The sequence below is a fragment of the Opisthocomus hoazin genome, chromosome 6, assembly GCF_030867145.1.
Source record: "Opisthocomus hoazin isolate bOpiHoa1 chromosome 6, bOpiHoa1.hap1, whole genome shotgun sequence".
In the NCBI taxonomy this organism is placed as follows: domain Eukaryota; kingdom Metazoa; phylum Chordata; class Aves; order Opisthocomiformes; family Opisthocomidae; genus Opisthocomus; species Opisthocomus hoazin.
In genome coordinates, this window is record NC_134419.1 from 58,296,257 (window position 1) to 58,312,892 (window position 16,636).

General features: G+C 45.4%; 1 protein-coding gene across 4 annotated transcripts in view; it reads right to left on the reverse strand.

The window, feature by feature from the left end:
* The window catches only part of RNLS (renalase, FAD dependent amine oxidase), a 79,357-nt gene that overhangs the window by 12,150 nt on the left and 50,571 nt on the right, over nt 1-16,636 (reverse strand). For all 4 annotated transcript variants that reach the window (XR_012764272.1, XR_012764271.1, XM_075423261.1 and 1 more), the window contains exon 5: nt 6,646-6,819. Coding sequence is in view for 2 of the 4 variants with exons in the window: in XM_075423261.1 (XP_075279376.1) it covers nt 6,646-6,819 (174 nt within the window). In the remaining 2 variants the exon portion in view is untranslated. The remainder of the gene's footprint in view (nt 1-6,645; nt 6,820-16,636) is intronic.

Below are 16,636 nucleotides of genomic sequence, written 5' to 3' on the forward strand. Positions count from 1 at the left end.
AAGCCTGCTAGGAGTATTATCTTCCAGAAGAAGGATGTAGCTAATAAAAGATGCCCTGGAGAAGAGCACAGAGAACAGAGCCCAGAGCTAGTTCCTCAGCACAGTGGCTTGCGGCTCAAGAGCATCTGGCATCACAAGGGTGGCTCCTAGCTTTGAATAACACATTTAGCGTGGAATGGTACAATGGAAGAGCATGGTGTCCTGGGTGAAGCTGCTCAGCAAAGCTGCTTGGGCTAGAAGCACAGCTGTCACTATTACGGTAGGATAAAAAGACTTGTGGGTGAATTTCTCCACGCACTCTGTACTGCAGGACAGTGACAATATGAACAGCCCATGGTGCCAAGTCATCCCACAGGGATGTCCTTCTGCCCTGGGAAATTCTCAGATGATATTAAGGGTGTAAAGTCAACTCCTGTGGTGGCCACGTCCTCCTTACAATCAGTGTCAGGGAAAGAAGGGGACAGAGAGATCACTAAAATCTTCTCCCTTGCAAAATGTAAAAGCTACTTTTCTTCGGTGAATCTACGCCAAGCTCAGGGTTCAGAGTCCCTAAATTCAAGAGGATTAAAAATTTTTACTGGTTCAGCTGCACTGACATTAAAACTTGCTGGACAGTGCATGTGGACAGAGCTTGAAGAATTGCTTGTTTTCACCAAGGGGGCTTGGTTGGTATCACTTCACAGTCAATTTATTAGTGTGATCAGTAAATACTCACCAGAACATTCTCTGCCTCAGAGTCACAGGACCTGGGTAGGGAGGGACCTCTAGGTTTCTAGTCCAACCTCCTGCTCAAATCAGGGGGCAGCTTCAAAGTCAGATCGTACTCTACTTTTTAAGTGCTCAGCTGAATGGCTGGGAATCCCTCCAGTGCAGGCGCAGGCACTGTGTCTCTCCTCCCTAGGGGATCAATCTTAGAGTTACAATCTAGTCTCCAGAACAGACCTGTGTATGGATGTGACAGACGCATATCTGCTACAGGAATGTTTTCTTCCTTCCTAGAGGAATGGTGTCAAGTATATTTTTCATGTTCCTGCCCAAAACCTAGAGTCAGAACAGATACTGATGAAAAACAAGACATGATTGCTTCCTGCCCCACAGCATTTTTTAATCTTACTGGGGAGATGTGTTTTGCTATCCAAATCCCATTCTGGTCCTGAATAGCGTGAGGGGAAGGGAAAGGGCTACACCACCACCATGCAAAACAAACCGTTGAAGCTAGGCTGTAAAGGAAATGCTGCTGTGTCAGCACAGAGAGCAGCAAAGAAGCTGGACACCTCCAGACAGGCTGGAACTGTATCCCAGCTTCTTGGGAGGGATCAGGAGGCTGCCAAAAGAGAAATCAACATGCAGGCCTCATAAGACTGTATCCAAAATGAAAAAAAGAACCGTGATTAACTCTACCACATCTAGCAAACAAGCAAGAGAGATGGAGGTTCACTTTCAAAATACCATGCTGCTATTTAGCAAAAGGGTTAGTGAGCTTCCCAAGTTATCCTCGGAAGGTCCCGTGGTTCGTAAGGTCTCGTATTCTCCCTGGAATAAAATCTGCTCTATCTCACAATGCACATTTTGGAAGAGTCTGTGTAGAGAACGGTGCTAACTTTTTTATATTCAGAAATTCAGCATTTCACTAGCCTTAGAGACAGTTTCTGATTAGTTTTCTAAAAGGCAGGCAGGGCAGGCACGGGATTACAAAGCAATTTGCCACGTAATGAGGCGAAAACCTAAAGAACTCTTTAACTCTTCCATCTTCCTAAAAAATCTTCTTTCAGTAATGAGAAGATAAAGGAATCTGTATCTTAAAATTAAAAAAGATACTCAAGAAATACACTGATCCTGAAAACCTGTAAGACAAATCTTCCCTTCAAATTATATAACCTCGCAACCCTGAAGTGAAAGTGAACTGCTTCCATTTTATGTGTCATCTATCTGTAGTCCTCCAGAATGCAAAGAGATGCAAAGACTGCGGTATTACAGAAATGAGGCTTGAAATAATTTATACTGAAGAATTTCCACCGTGCCCCTGACCAGTTACAGTGTATAAGGCAGTCAATCACACAAATATCTAATATACATACATATCGCACAGGTAATTCAACATACACTTCTTGTAGGCTCTTCCTTGTGTAATCTTCGAGTGCGTTAGCTTTCCAGACAGAGATGCAATTTTATGAACAGCAGTTGAGATCCTCAGCTGATGCAAAAAGCCTTTCTTCCTGGAGGCTCATAACACTCCAGATTACATTGGTAACAGCAGTATCAGAGAAACAGCTTTATTATTGATTCTTCCACATAAGTCGGGAAAAAAACACGTCATCTGTAGTTATTGTTAAGGAAATAGGCTGTGTCATAATGAAGCCAACTAATGGTAGCACATTGAGCCGCGGGGAAGAGCTGCCAGCGACTCCCTAGGTGCCGCTGCCTTCCCTGGCAGGCTCAGCTGTGCACGAGTCAGGCTCACTACCTTCTGCTCATCACAGCGAGCGTTAGTCCATCAAAGAAGACTGTATTCCTTTCTAGCAGTGTAAACAAAGACAAAACTCTGAGAAGTCATGCTGTTCTGTCTCACGTACCTGGACTGTCAGAAAGATTGGTATGGTCACCTGGCTTGTTCTCCATTGAGGAAGTCCAGGGAATATGCTGCTGAGAATTATGTTGAATGCAAACTTCAACTTAAAGAATATCATTATACTAAAATAGTATGAAGAACCAGCAACCCTTGAGCAGTCTGCATAAAGGAATTAAGGAGAAAACAACAGGAGAGAGGATGCTGTCATATCTCCTAGCAAGAAGAGGCTTTATGAGTTTGCAAGTGCCATGCAGCAAGCAGCAATTCAGGGCACTGCAGCTCATCACAACACAGCAAGGCGCGAGCAGTCCGTTTTTTCTAGAGTGACATGTTTAACAAAGAGTCTCTCAGCAGAAAGCTAGAGTTATTTCCTTTGGATCTCTATAGTTCAATGCTGTTTACTATAACATTACCATCTGAGCTGGTAACAAGGGTTAGATACACCTCCATTAATTGTGGGTACATCAAAGTAGGTGTAGAAACACCAGAAAAATCAAATTTCTGTTTATGTCTGATCCATCAGTCTCTTTTACTTCTGCCTTAAGAACTGCAGCCACGCTCCTCTATCTGTTGAGGATGTACTCCTGATAAGCAGTGCAGCCACATCTGATGGGCAGCAAAGCAATTTTCCCTCAAGATCAATGCAATGGAGAGAGGGATGCATGCAGGCACTTGAGAAATAACACAAAACTGAATACATGGGGACAGTGTATCTGGCACAGAGGAGGAACGGTGGAACTGGGACCATTCAGGCATCAACTAGAGAAGGTGATGGCTTTTTAGGAAGGATGACTCTCCTGAAAGATCTAAGCTGCTTCACCCAGGAGACCCAACATAAATCTTCGCCCAAGCATTTCTGCTTCGTCTCTCTGAATGCTTACTTCTTCATTGTCACCATCATCTTCTTCAGATGAATCATGATCAATCAAGGTTGAAGAATGGAAGAATGGGAATAACAAAGAGTGAGTGGAGCATGGTGTGAAAACATCCGCAACATCACCCCAAAAAAATAGTTAATAAGGGACAGAGAGGTGCTGCTGTGCCTCCCATTGAAATGTTCTTGGGGTCAGTCAGAAGCACGGAAAGAAAAATACAAATGCAAAATACTTGCATATGTGCTGAAACAAACACAAAGGAACTTTACATTGAAGTGTTTTGGATGAAGTACTCCATATGTGTAAATAAATTTCACATTCAGCCCCCCTTGCCCATGTTGTCTTAAAAGCACATATGTGCGTGTGTCTCTATTATCAGCAGAGCTGTGCATATGTTTGAAGAAAAGTGAAACACTTGGTACCCACTTTTGATTTTTATACTTCTGTACATCAGCATTATTGAACACGATACAGGCTTGCTTTCCAATCCTCCTGTGCTCAGCTCGAGTGCTCACAGTCAGAAAAACTGCTCCAGCTAACACGTACTGCTCTCCTCCCAGTACTACTTTTCCTGGAACGAAGTGCAAATCTGCAAAATGCAAGTTCACCAGGAAAGCCACAGCAGTCAAGGCGGCTGGTTGACTGCTTGTATGTCACAAGGATGACCTTTCCAAAGAGAAATCATCTTCAGTTGCTGGCCCCAAGCTTGCTCCAGCCCTATGAAGGTATACAATTTATTCTTCTTGGAAAAATTTGCTCATATAAAGAGATCTCTCCCACAATATGAGGGAAATTTCAGTGAGAAAGGTATGGCTCAACATTTATGTTCTAGTAGCTTCTATGTATTTGTTAACAATACGCCCCAGCTAATATGCTTTCTATTTGGTTAAATTGCATTTGGTGACAGCAAAGACACTGTACTTAGTTATTTGATAATTCCATTATAATTCCATATTTGCTGTTCTCAGTGCTGGCACTTGCAGACCACATATGCAAACAGGTGAGGAAAGGATGGGTGAACTTCTCCCTCGGGCGGTGTCCTCTTCTGCACAGCTAGAATCAGGCAGCTGGGATGGACAACACTGGTAGGTGCTATCAACTATCAAGTATTATGTGCGAAACATAACAATGGCAATATAATCTCACATGCAAGAAAATCTCCAGCTGCACATTGTCAGCAACAAGGAGACAATGCCAGTGAAAAAAAAAATCACTCTGTATTTGGCTTTCCTTACACTTTTTTTTCACGTATTCACTACTGGTCCTTGCTGGAGGAAAGCATATCAGGGTGGATGCATCTTTGTTTTGGCCAGTTTAGCCATTCTTTTCTTTATTTTCCCTCTTTTCAGACCAACAGGCTAAATTCTTAGGAGAAATAACAAAACTGAGCTTCCACAGTGGTGAGTTGATTCATCTCTCCAACTCCTTTGCTCCCAGCATAAACTGCTGTTTCTGGAGGCATTTCAAGAGCCATTGCTAACCAGCTGGCTTTGATGCAAAGAAGGGCATACTTGGAAGACCTGACTTGAACTGCACTATCACCACAACAAGGAGCAGTGCAAGGTCCTGTGTCTGACACAGGACAAACCCGTGCATAAGTCTGGCTGAGCAACAGACCTTTCTGAGAAGATCCTGCTGGTTATGGTGGAGCCACCATTGAATGTAAGCCAAAAGTACAAAGATGGCAAACCACATCACATCAGGGCCTCGAGCAACACGCTCTAACTTTGTAGCTGGATCTAACTTCAAACCTCACGTGGGGTAGGACCATATGACCTCCAGTGGTCCCATCCAACCTGAATGACTGTGACTCTAATTGGTAGAGGCACACAATGGAACAGGTGGCAACATCCACAGGCTGAGTCTTGGGAAGTTCAGACTGCAGATGACTGCTTCTGACCCCAATGGAGGTGCAGCCCTGGGCAGGTCACCAGCAATGTGGGGGATCTCCATCCTGTTTTTTTTTTTTAAAAACCTCAGCTAGACAAGGCACATTTGCCCCGATCTTATGTTAGCACAGCCTGCTGGGAGTGGGAGGTGGAGCAGAGGTCTTCAGAGGTCCTGGTCACCAACACTGCCATTACACTGTGACACTCCCTCATGATAGTTTATTACATTAAATTGCATGTTTACAGTGTAAGAGAGGGAAGGTATGCCCAACCTTATGGCTGTATTCTAGCATGGTGATGGCATGTAGATACAAGGGCAAGGTTTCAATGCCCTGCCCAGAAGGTACTAACATCACTGATGTCTGCAGACTGCAGGCAGGAAACAATGAATCCCAACCGAACAACGAAGACTGGGAACAGAAGACTCCCAGGTCTCAATCTGAACACGCTTTAGTGCAGTGAATTTAGTACTACTTAATAATTATGTATTATGCAGCAGCTGATTATAAAAATCCATCCTTATTCCATGACAGTGAGTCACAGTGCGTTGAAGGTCACCACAAAGGTGGGCAGGTTTTCACCCCCACTTCATGGAAGTGGTTAAATTGTTGCAATGTGAGCAAGTAATGCAATCAGGAAGCATTTTCAGCTCCAAACAAACTTGATTAAACTCAAAAGCTAGTGGTTATTCTTGAGCTATTCTATGCCAACACACTCTTGGTACATGAAATACATTTAATAGATAAAACATATACTTACTCGACTGCCATCTTCCAGAAATAGATGAGAAGTGTCTGCCTTGTGGGATGTTCTCCACGCTTTACTGAGCAGTCGTACTATGTGCAGCCATTTCAAGGATTTTCCGTGATTATAAAAGCACACTGGCTAACTCTAAATTAGACTGAACAGCCTCAATTATATAACTCATTACTATTTCCAAGCATGCTTAGTGAAAACGAGTTGTAAAGTAATGGATGATGGGAGATAAATTGGCATGTGTATGAATCAATGTTTAAACAAAGGAACTCCAGCCCTTTCTTGGAATAGAAACATTTTGATGTTTCATATCCCCTGACACTGGTTTCATAAATGCAGTAACGTAAACCATGTGCTGGGTGGTGATTTTCTGAGGACCTTCCCACTTTCATTGTGTATTTTATTACAGGCCAAATGTGACATTAAATGCTGTCCGCTGCGGCTTGGAGTTAAATACTTCATCTGTTCAGAATAGCAACAGTCAATTAAACAGCATTTTTCATGATCTACACCCTCTATTGTCACGGTATTTAAGGGAAATAATGGGAGCACTGACCTATATTGCGTTTCTTATTATCGATGGAGATGAAGCGTACGCAGGGATTATCGGTGATGTACTGTGCAGCCCAGGGGAGATCAATCTGTGTACCGGCTTCATAAAAAAGTCCCAGAGCGTAGCGCGAGGAGTAACTCACACATTCCAGTTGCTGCTTTTGACTTTCATTAATTACTGTGGGGGTAAAAAAAAAAGAAAAATCAGGCAATCCCTTTTCTCTCATAACATTAAATGTGTGAATGCTGTGGCTAAGCTGATTATTCCTTCCTGAAAATGACCAAACTGCTAAAACTAAGAATTTAATATTAAGTCCAGTGCTTTGTAATATTTTTTCTTGCATACCTCTTCATGAAGTTTTAACGGCGCATTATGCAGAGCACATTCTTCACATGCAACTCTCCCCCATCTGTTGGTGGTTTATCTCCCAGTTCTCTGCTCGTTGCCTCTGACTTGAAACTTTGATGACTGGTGACTTTTTTCCAAATCTTTTCTCAAAGGGTGAATAAATGGTAATAAGAGGTTTGGGGTGCCTCTAGCACATCAAGTAAATGATTGTACAACTCTGCAAAACTCCAACTGACTTCACATATCAACAAAACAAACACAAGGACTCTTGAATCTCTAGGGAAAATAGCCCTGCAACTGCTATGTTGCAATTCAAATGAAGAAAACTCTACAATTCAGCAAACAAAGGGTTCATAGTGAAGTTCAGCTACTTCAGCTGAAGGTATTTCAAAGTAGGTTAGAAAAATTCAGAGCAAATATGAATACATTCCTCCCTATGATTAACTCTACTATCTTCTATTTACAGTAAGATCTGCTTATTGCCTCCCTTTTATAATCTTCATAAAAAGCTGCACAAAGTAGCATTAGCCCCACTGTGCATTCAAATACTTTTTTTTCATGCCAAAGAGAAATACAAGAGTTTGACTAATCGTGGAGTTAGGTACCACATCTCTCTTCATACCACCGAATGGGCCGCCAACGCTTCCACGAGCTGAAGTAGGACATGCAAAGACAAAAATCACAGCAGTCTCCCACTTGTACGTGAAACTGCACACTCTGTTGGGCTTGTATGGAGATCTGATATTGAGAGGCAAAAGAACAACAATCTAGGTGCTTCACTTTATGCAAAATTCAGCTAACATAGTGAACATCTTGTATGAAGAAAGGAGCAGCTGATGCCTACATCCACCATGGCACTTCCCATAGGCAGCAGGCCAGGTGTTGAGTGGTATCTTCAGAACTTCAGCAGAAGTTCTGCCTCAAGACAGACCAGCCCCACGCATAGGGCAGGCTGGAATGGGCTGGAAGGGGCAGCTCTACATGCAAGGCTCCGCAGGTGAGAGGCATATCCAGACTCATGCACACCAAGCTGGCCAGGAATCACAGCAATGAACGCCAGCCAGCCCGGCATGAGAGCATCCAGCGGGTCAAGGGAAGGTACTGTTCCCTCAAGTCAGGCCACATCTGGGCACTCTGTGCAGTTTGTGCTGCCCCCCAGTGCAGGAGCGACAACAACAAATGGGATAAAATCCTGTGCAGGGTCACTAACATGGTTCACTAAAGCAGGTCTCCATTCACAGGGACTGCTGTGACTGACCCAGACACAGCCCTGAACAACTTGCTGCAGCTGCAGTGCTGGACCTGCTGAGAGCAGTGTTAGGCTGGAGACCCCCACCCTGGTGCTTCCAGCCAGAGTCGGTGGGACTGTGCAGTTCTGCGTTCCTTGCCCACACCACTGCCACCTCCATGCTACTGCAATTAATGTGCTTCAAAGAAAAACACTGGCGTAACTGACCTTGCTGTCATGACTAATGCTGCTCCTTGGAACTTGCAGCCAGGACGGCTTCATCACACACTCACTCCACCACCACAAGCTCTCTCCCCAGGAACCAATATTTCCTGCTGTGCCATGGTGAGACTCTAGAAACCAGGGCTATAAATCAAACCTCCGTGTGCGGTGCCGTGATGCAGACACTCCCTGAGTCACACAGTGCCAGCCAGGGGCAGGGGTCCAGCAGCGCTGCAGAGCATTTTCCAGCAGTATGCATCTTTGAGAGCACATTCAGCCATGCTGAGAGGTCCTTCTAACACCTGCCACTAAACCTGTAAAGCCTACATACCACTGGCCTGCATCAAGGTCCATTCCCACCACCGCTACTGACATATTCCCTTCTCAAAGAGCATCAAGCCTGCCTGTGTTTGGAGTCTATTTACATACAGAGGACAACAAGCATGGGAGAGTATCATTCTTGAGCCAAACCTGGTAGAGAGGAGGGCTGGTGTCACCCCAGCTCTTACCAACCTGTGGGTGACAATTTCAGTTGTGCAAGTCCACAGGTGCCGAGTCCAAACTCCTTGTTATGACTGGTCCATTCTGGCAACACTTCCATGCGGCCTCCCAAAATGTGCAGGGACACGATTCATGTCCCTGTTCAGTGTCCTCTGTAAGGCTCAATAAGTAAGGCATGAAGCCTACTATGACTCACAAGCCTTGGTGAACCACCAGAGAAGGTTCACCAAGGACACCGAGTCCACTCTTCACAGACAGGTGCCTTCTACGGGAAGATCCATGGTATGCAGTCACAATCTCTCACCTGAAAACCCTCCAGGCTACTCATACCTATCTGCACTATCCCATAGTTTCTCTAGTTGTTTATTTTTATCATGATGCCTCTCCACTCTATTAATCTGTATATCATGGAGAAGACTGATTTCAGAGGCTGCTTTCTGCCTTCTCCCCTGAAACATTGACCTTAGGTATACAGTACTCTCCTAACTCAGGTTCCTGGCTGGTGTCCACCACTCCACCATGACGTCCGCACCCACACCAGGCTTACCTAATCACCAGCACACCAGAGAATCACAAGTCAGATTCCATTTCAAATCCCATCAGAAACAAACCTTGAAATGCCCCCAAGAAAAACCCTCACAGATTTTAACACAAAGATGCTGGGGAACAGAGAAATGTGGGAGGAGAAAGAAACACCAATCAACCCATGAAAACTGGGGAGAGGAAAGGAGGAGAAAGAAGGCACCTGGCACTAGGGGTAGTATTGCTGTAGCTGCCTGACAGAGGAAGCCAGAGGACAGGGCTGCCCCAAGAAGGTAGGACTGGCTGAGCAAGATGGGGTTTGAAGAAGCTCCCTTTCCCTCTCCAGTTCAATGCCCCCTCTGAGAAGGTGCTGAGGGGGCCCAGTTGCCCCTCATCTCGCCCCCGTACCTAGATCTTTCCAAGGAGGATCCAATCCTCTCTATGGACCTCCGGAACTCTTTTGAGTGTTGAGTCAAAGAGCTCTTGACCTCTGCTGTCGCCTTCCCTTGGCAAAGCTGCCTCCATGTAAGTTATGGCACAGCAGGGTTCTCATTTGTCATACTGCTGTTCTGTGACCAAGACCCAGTAACTGTTTGGCACGGAGGATGCTGTCAGTATGCTACTGCCTTGAATGTGCTTCTGCAGCACACATACATGCTCTCTATGGAAGAACAACCGTGTATAATGTGCTCCAGGGAAATCCAGAGAACAGCAGTTGCAAACGCTGCTTTTCAAGGTCATTTCTTCTTGCTTCGTCCTAAGCATGTCCCACCTGAGGAACTGGTGGCTCCCCCATCTTGCCCCAGCACTCCAGACATGGTGTGGACCTCTGTCTGCGTGTGCCACCCGGCCGGCCGGCTCCAAAAGCCACAGCATGCAAAGGACCCTGCCCAGCCTTGCTCTGCCTTCCTCTGGGCCAGGCTGCTCCTCTGGGGCCCAGGGCTCCTGGGTGTGCAGGACTCCATGCCAGATCTCCAGTGCAGCCTGGCAGGGTGGCTGACCCAGGCTGCAGGACGGCATTGGCTTTCATCCCAGCTTCTCGTACCGTCCAAAGTTTTTGTGCTGACCCGGGCACTGGCAGGACTACCCCAGCTTCGCGAGTCTCCTGCAGGCTGTGATCTTTGCCCTCCTCCATCCTTCCCCTCTTCCACAGCTTCTCTCCAGTTTCTGCAGCCCCCAGGACTGGGAGATTTTGTGGGGTGGCACCACGACTTGTCAAAATCTGCGACAAGGAGGGGAAGGGAGGGGATTAAGCAGGAGCACGGGGCAGGCTGGAGGAAAGGATGCCAGCATGACAGGACCTCGCACATCCCGCCCTGCTGGAAATGTTCCCCGGCCTGTGCTAAATCCCTGCTCAAGCCGTGAATTTAACAGCACAGGCACATGGTGCGAGCATCCGTGAACTGTCTCAGGGGCTCTTTACTGCCAAGTCTCAACAGCGACATTAGAAATTTCAGCAGTGCTTGTCCCAGTTCCTCCTGGCAGACCACAAGACCCCAGACAGGGAACACAGCTGCTAAACACAATGCTGCACGGCAGAGGGGACAGATCTTGTCCAGAGCCCCCTCTGTCCTCTTTCAGGTAAGGGCTCTGCACAGCAAGGTTCTGAGACATCCATCACCACCAGACCCTCTTCTTACAGCTATGATAAATAATCACAATGTATTACACATTCTTCCTGTGCTTCAAAATAATAAAAAAGTCCTATAAACAAGCATAATATGAATCAAAATATGAAGCTGTAATATCCCATCTAAAACACTTTGTCCATGTTACTTTGGCAACTAATTTCCCTTTGGGGGAAAAAAAATAAACAAGACCTCCTCAAGCCTATGAAGCAGATTCCCCTGGCAAAGCTCAGTGTGCAGAAACCTCTGCGCTGTGGGAATGCATCTGAGGAAGAGACGAACTGCCCACCTGGGGGGCTGCAGGCACCGAGCCACCTAAGCCCCTACCCTGTCTCTGCTCTGCAGCACATGTGGGCTGCTGCAGAGGAAGCGACTGGTGGGTTTAAATTTGCTCGGGCAAATAGTTTATTACATAGAGCACTTCAGCAGGTACTACCTTCACAATGTTAAGTGTTGCCAAAGCTGAGCTAGCCAGTTGGCTCTCAAGTACCTCATTTAAGATTTAACATCACTTTATGGACCTGTCTTCACAAGATATAAAGTTTCAGAAGGTGTTAGGGGTCATTGGGGATGGACGCTGAACAGCAGTGCAGTAATGTAAGTTACAATTTTATCAGCTTTAAGTATACACGTACACATGTAGCTTGTCCAAGGGATGCTGGGGAAAGAGGATGAAGAAAGGCAACAAGCCCAGCTGAGCAACCTCCCTCCCACGGCAGGGGAGAAGAGGGAGGGCAAGCAGCTTTGAGGGTGTGGGCACCACCCAGAAGTGACAGAGCTGTGACTTAACAGATCAAAGGGCTGTAAACAGCTAGGGCGGCTCTTTCACAGTGGAGAGGGAAGCAACAGCTTTGGGAAGAAGTCGCTTTTCAAAGCCCTGGGGAGATGGAATAACACACAGGCTAAGGACACCCGGTTATACTGCCCAGTGCCTGCAGGCATGTTGGGGACAATGGCAGGCTGCTCACAGGCGAGAAGTGAACCCCAGAAACACTGAAGAGTTTCTCCAGACTCAGTCCTGCTCTGTCCTTGGATAAAGCAGAGCTGGAAGGCAACCTGCAGGGTGGAAACAGAGGCCAGTGCTGCAATGCTAGTTAACCCCAAGGCGCGTGCATTGGACTCACGGCCAGACTCGGGCTTGAGGCAGCCACAGCAGGTTGCTGTGGGCCGTGTCCACCTGAGTCAGGGCACGCCCGGGGATGGGGACACCCCACCACTCAGGCCCCGTCCCAGAGATACCCCGCTTGCACAGGGATGAGCTGTTTCCTTGGAGCCAGCCAGAGTGTCCCGTGCTGCAGCTTGTGCCAGTGCCTCTGGTCTCTTTCTGACCATACCACAAATCAGAAATGACTAGCACCCATTGCCTCAAACAGTCAGGTTTTTATCTCAGAATTCAGAAGTGTATCAATTCAACTACTGATGTACGTTTGCTAACCAATTTGCTTAACTATTGCTTGGGTTGTTTAAAAATAATGTCTGTGGTTCACTGGATTCTAAACTGCTGCAAATTTACAAAAACAAGGAAGTTTTTATAGCCTGAGAAGACAGGCAATAAAGTGATGTCAAGTTTGAAATCCAGCAACAAAAAAGCTGAACAAAGCAAATACAATGATACAGGTTGTAAGACTGAGGCTTTTCCCCTGCTCCATCCATTATGCATTTAGCAAGTCCAACAAGTTGATCTAAGGACATGAAGAGAGCCTTCATTTTGAATTTCCATACTTTTATTAGTTTAAATGAAAACCAGACTGTTGTTTTAATGTTGTGTATGAAACAATAAAATAACTATTAATTTTTCCCCTTCCAACAAAAACGGTTAAGATGATCTTAATAACATTTGGGGAAAAAAAACAGCTTTCAGACCATGGAATTGTCCAGTGTACAAGAATCAGCCATAGCTGTATTTTTAAAGTAATGCATAAAGACATGAAAACCTTATATTTTCCATTGAAAAACGCAGCTACAGCTACACTGCAAATGCCACTGAAGCAAATGTCCTCTGGAGATTTCATCACATCAAAGCAAAGCGCATATATACTTTATTTGCTGTTTCTCTAGACACTGACAGCAGAGTGGATTACTTATCTGTAACACTCAATAAATATAGTCAGGGCCTTTTATCTGTTGTTCCAGCACTTTGATGTCACCTCGCTGCCTCACTCATGTTGTGGGAAGGAGAGGACCCAGAAATCCCATTAGGGCCAGCAAGAGAGAGGGGAGCCAAGGCTTCAGCTGGCAGGTGGGAGCACAGGCACCATGCCATTCAGGAGTCCATTCAGGACTGACCCCAGCCTACCATTGCAGAGGCCAGGGAAGACAAAATAAACCCAGCTGCTACAATGGCCAAGAAGGGATTAGAAGGATAAAAGTTTAATCCTGGATGTTTAGTCATTGGCCAGCAAGTAAGGGAGGGGATTGCAACATACACCTTTTTCTGCAGAAAGGCCTTGCAGGAGCTAGGTAGCACCTGGATCATTCACCACCAGCTCATGGCAGTTGTCAGAGGCTCTGGCAAGGACTTTGACTTACAAGTGAAACTTTAAGCAAACAGAGATGGGGAAGAGACACAATGGGTTGGTAAAGGATTCAGGTCAGTTTGATAACTGAAGCTGATAGGTTACCCTTAACTTCAAATAAAGTCCCATGTACCTGTCACTGCAGGTCACAGCTGCTGGGGACAGGGGGAAACCACATTCAGAACTGCAGGGAAGAGCAGATGCTACAATGTGAGACGCATCTAAAATAATATTTGCTTTGGAAAGTTTTGCTACTCCTAATTCAGCACTTCTAAAGGCTTGTGGACACTTATCTCCCTATCAAGTCACCACGTGATTTCAGAGCTCAGCTGGGATGTTTGTATCCAGCTCTTGGATGCACGTAAGGATGTGTGGGCAAACTTGGGTAAATAAATTTAAATCCTGGTTTGAAAGACTTCTAAGGATGAGAGGGAAAACACTCTTATTTTGTTTCACTGTCCAGTCTTCCTGGGTGGCACAGAGGATGTTGCATCCTGACAACTAGCAGCTCCAAAGAAGACAACAAACAGCCAGATGTAGTTTGTGTTATCACACACAGCTATCGCCGGATATGTCCAAAATCACTTACTAGGTATGGTCAATGTAACTAAATCTAGAGACATCTAGACATTACCAGCCACTGATGCACTAAGGGAAAAAACCTATAGCAGTACTTTTAGGGAACGATAGTGCTATTAAAGCAGCAAAATACAAGGGTGCTGGACTTTTAGTTTTTTCTTCTAGCAAAAGATCACTCTTTTTAGTCTTAACTTCTTTTGCTGGGAACTCCTTATTTTTTCAATAATCCAACAGCTTTAGCTTGGTGGGAAGAGTATTAGAGCCTGGCTTGAGCTTTGTGACTTTTCCAGAGTATCCTCCCAATTCAGTGTAACTCCTGCTTTATGTGGGCCTGATTTCAACACTTTAAGCCATTCCTAGCAAGCAAGTCTGACACAGGTGTGTCTGATGGGACTACAGGCTTCTGCTCAGCACAACAGTCCTGCTGGGGCTGTAAGACATTAGGAAAAATGAAAATATTCTGAATGATACTGTGATATGTATCAAGGGATGAAACAGCCCCCCCGTATCTGTCCAAAAGGACTACAGGTGGGAAAAGGCGGTTCTACAGTTACCCTCTATTCCTCCCTGCTTGAGTTTTAGCAAGCTGAAGCTTTGCTGGCAACCATGGCTTATGCAGTGCCTCAGTATCAGCTCCTGCTTTCATCTCTTGAAAGGCTCAGCATTAAGGCTGGACAGTGAGATGCCCCTGCGCCCCGGGAGGAAACCAGATTTGTCACTGCCCAGCCACCCTCCAGTTTTCAGGACCTTCGCTTCCTCTTCTGGAAACAAAACCAGTCCTGCCCAGCTCCCAGTCCTCACCTGCCATGGGATGGCACAAAGAGAAATAAAACATCCTGCCCCTGTTTCCTCTTGTTCTGTCTCCCACCAGACATGGATTTAAGAAAACCTGACGAATTTATGAAGGATCTTGGGGAGTGTTGCTTATTTTCCAGCAGATGGATAAGCTGGTGCACAAATTCCCCAGTAATCCCCTAGTACTCAACTTGACTAGGAAGGTTTCTCTCCACCTTCTTAATTTTTTTCCTTTATTTCTGTGACCATACGCTTCTCTCCCAGCTATGACCTCAATAACCCTGCCACTAAGGCTATCCCCCAAAAGGTTTTGTTATTTCCTTAGACTGCTTTACTTAAGATTTTATTTGCAACGTCTGAATTACTGATACCCTGACAACAAATCTAAATGCATCAATTAGATGTTGTTGGTGACACAGTATTTTTAAGTGGCTAGTGATCACCACCACTATAAAAGTTAAAAAGGAAACTCTGTGGTTAAACGGCAACAAAGATATTTTTAGCCTAGGTATTAAAGAGATTTTAACGAGATGTTCACCCATCAGAACAGGCAGCTCAGCTAAGCACCTGGAGATACAGTTTATTGTCACAGCTGACATAGTGCTGCCATAGCTCTGTTTGAGAGATGAATTATCAGGACCGCATATTACCACAACCTTCACATAATGAAGCCTCCTTGGATGGCAACTGCTTCTTCCTTGGCAGGCTTGTGGAGACCTTTCCTACTGCTCTCCAGAGCAAGAAGTTGCTGCCCTGAGCTCTCTAGATGAGTGATGACAAAGGACAGACATTTCAGGCAATCCTCCCCTGCACAGTCATCGATGCTGACACTGCGCCATGACACTGGCCCTCTGCCACCACGCTGACCATTTCAAGATGCAGGCTGTTCCTGCTTCTGCCTTTGCGTAGGAGGGAGCAGAGGTTATGAGAAAGGCTTCATTTTTAAGTTCAGCTTCCTTATCAAACAGCTCAAGATTTTTTTAAAAAGGCAGCATAACAGTTAAATGCAACCATGTCTATATCAGCTTTGAAATACTCACTAAACATAGTTACATGTTGTGATATACTTTTCATTTTCCTGTTACACTCAGCTTTTGTTTGAATAATCCGGTTTGGATTGAATGCAATGCTCACTCCTGTGTGTATGCAACATCCATAACAACTTTAATATATTTCAAATCACTGTGGTCCTGGCTGACTTGGGAGAAAGCTTCCTTATATAAAGTCTGTGGCACATGAAGGAAAGGCGTATTTAGAAATGTAGATGATTAAGTGGAAAACAAAGATGCTGGGGAAAAAAAGACAGTACAAATAAGCTTTTATGAAGCTTCTAATGATTAAACTAAAATCTCCATCAGTTTTCACAAGAAACATTTACATTAATCTCCTACAGCACCTCATGTTGCGTTTGAGTCAACTTTCACTATCAACAGAGAAATGAAACTGCACCATTTCCAGGACTGGAGACAAAGCTGGAACAAGGGCAGAATGCCACCAGCTCCTGTCTCCTGGAGGAAGGGCAGGTGAGAAAAGAGGAGGGATGAGGAACCAGGGGAGATGCTCCAAGGGATCTTTGCCAGACACTGGACCGCGCTGCAGCTGCTGTGCTAACATTCACTTAGCGGTACAGAAAGGGCTATACTGCTCTGAGAGCC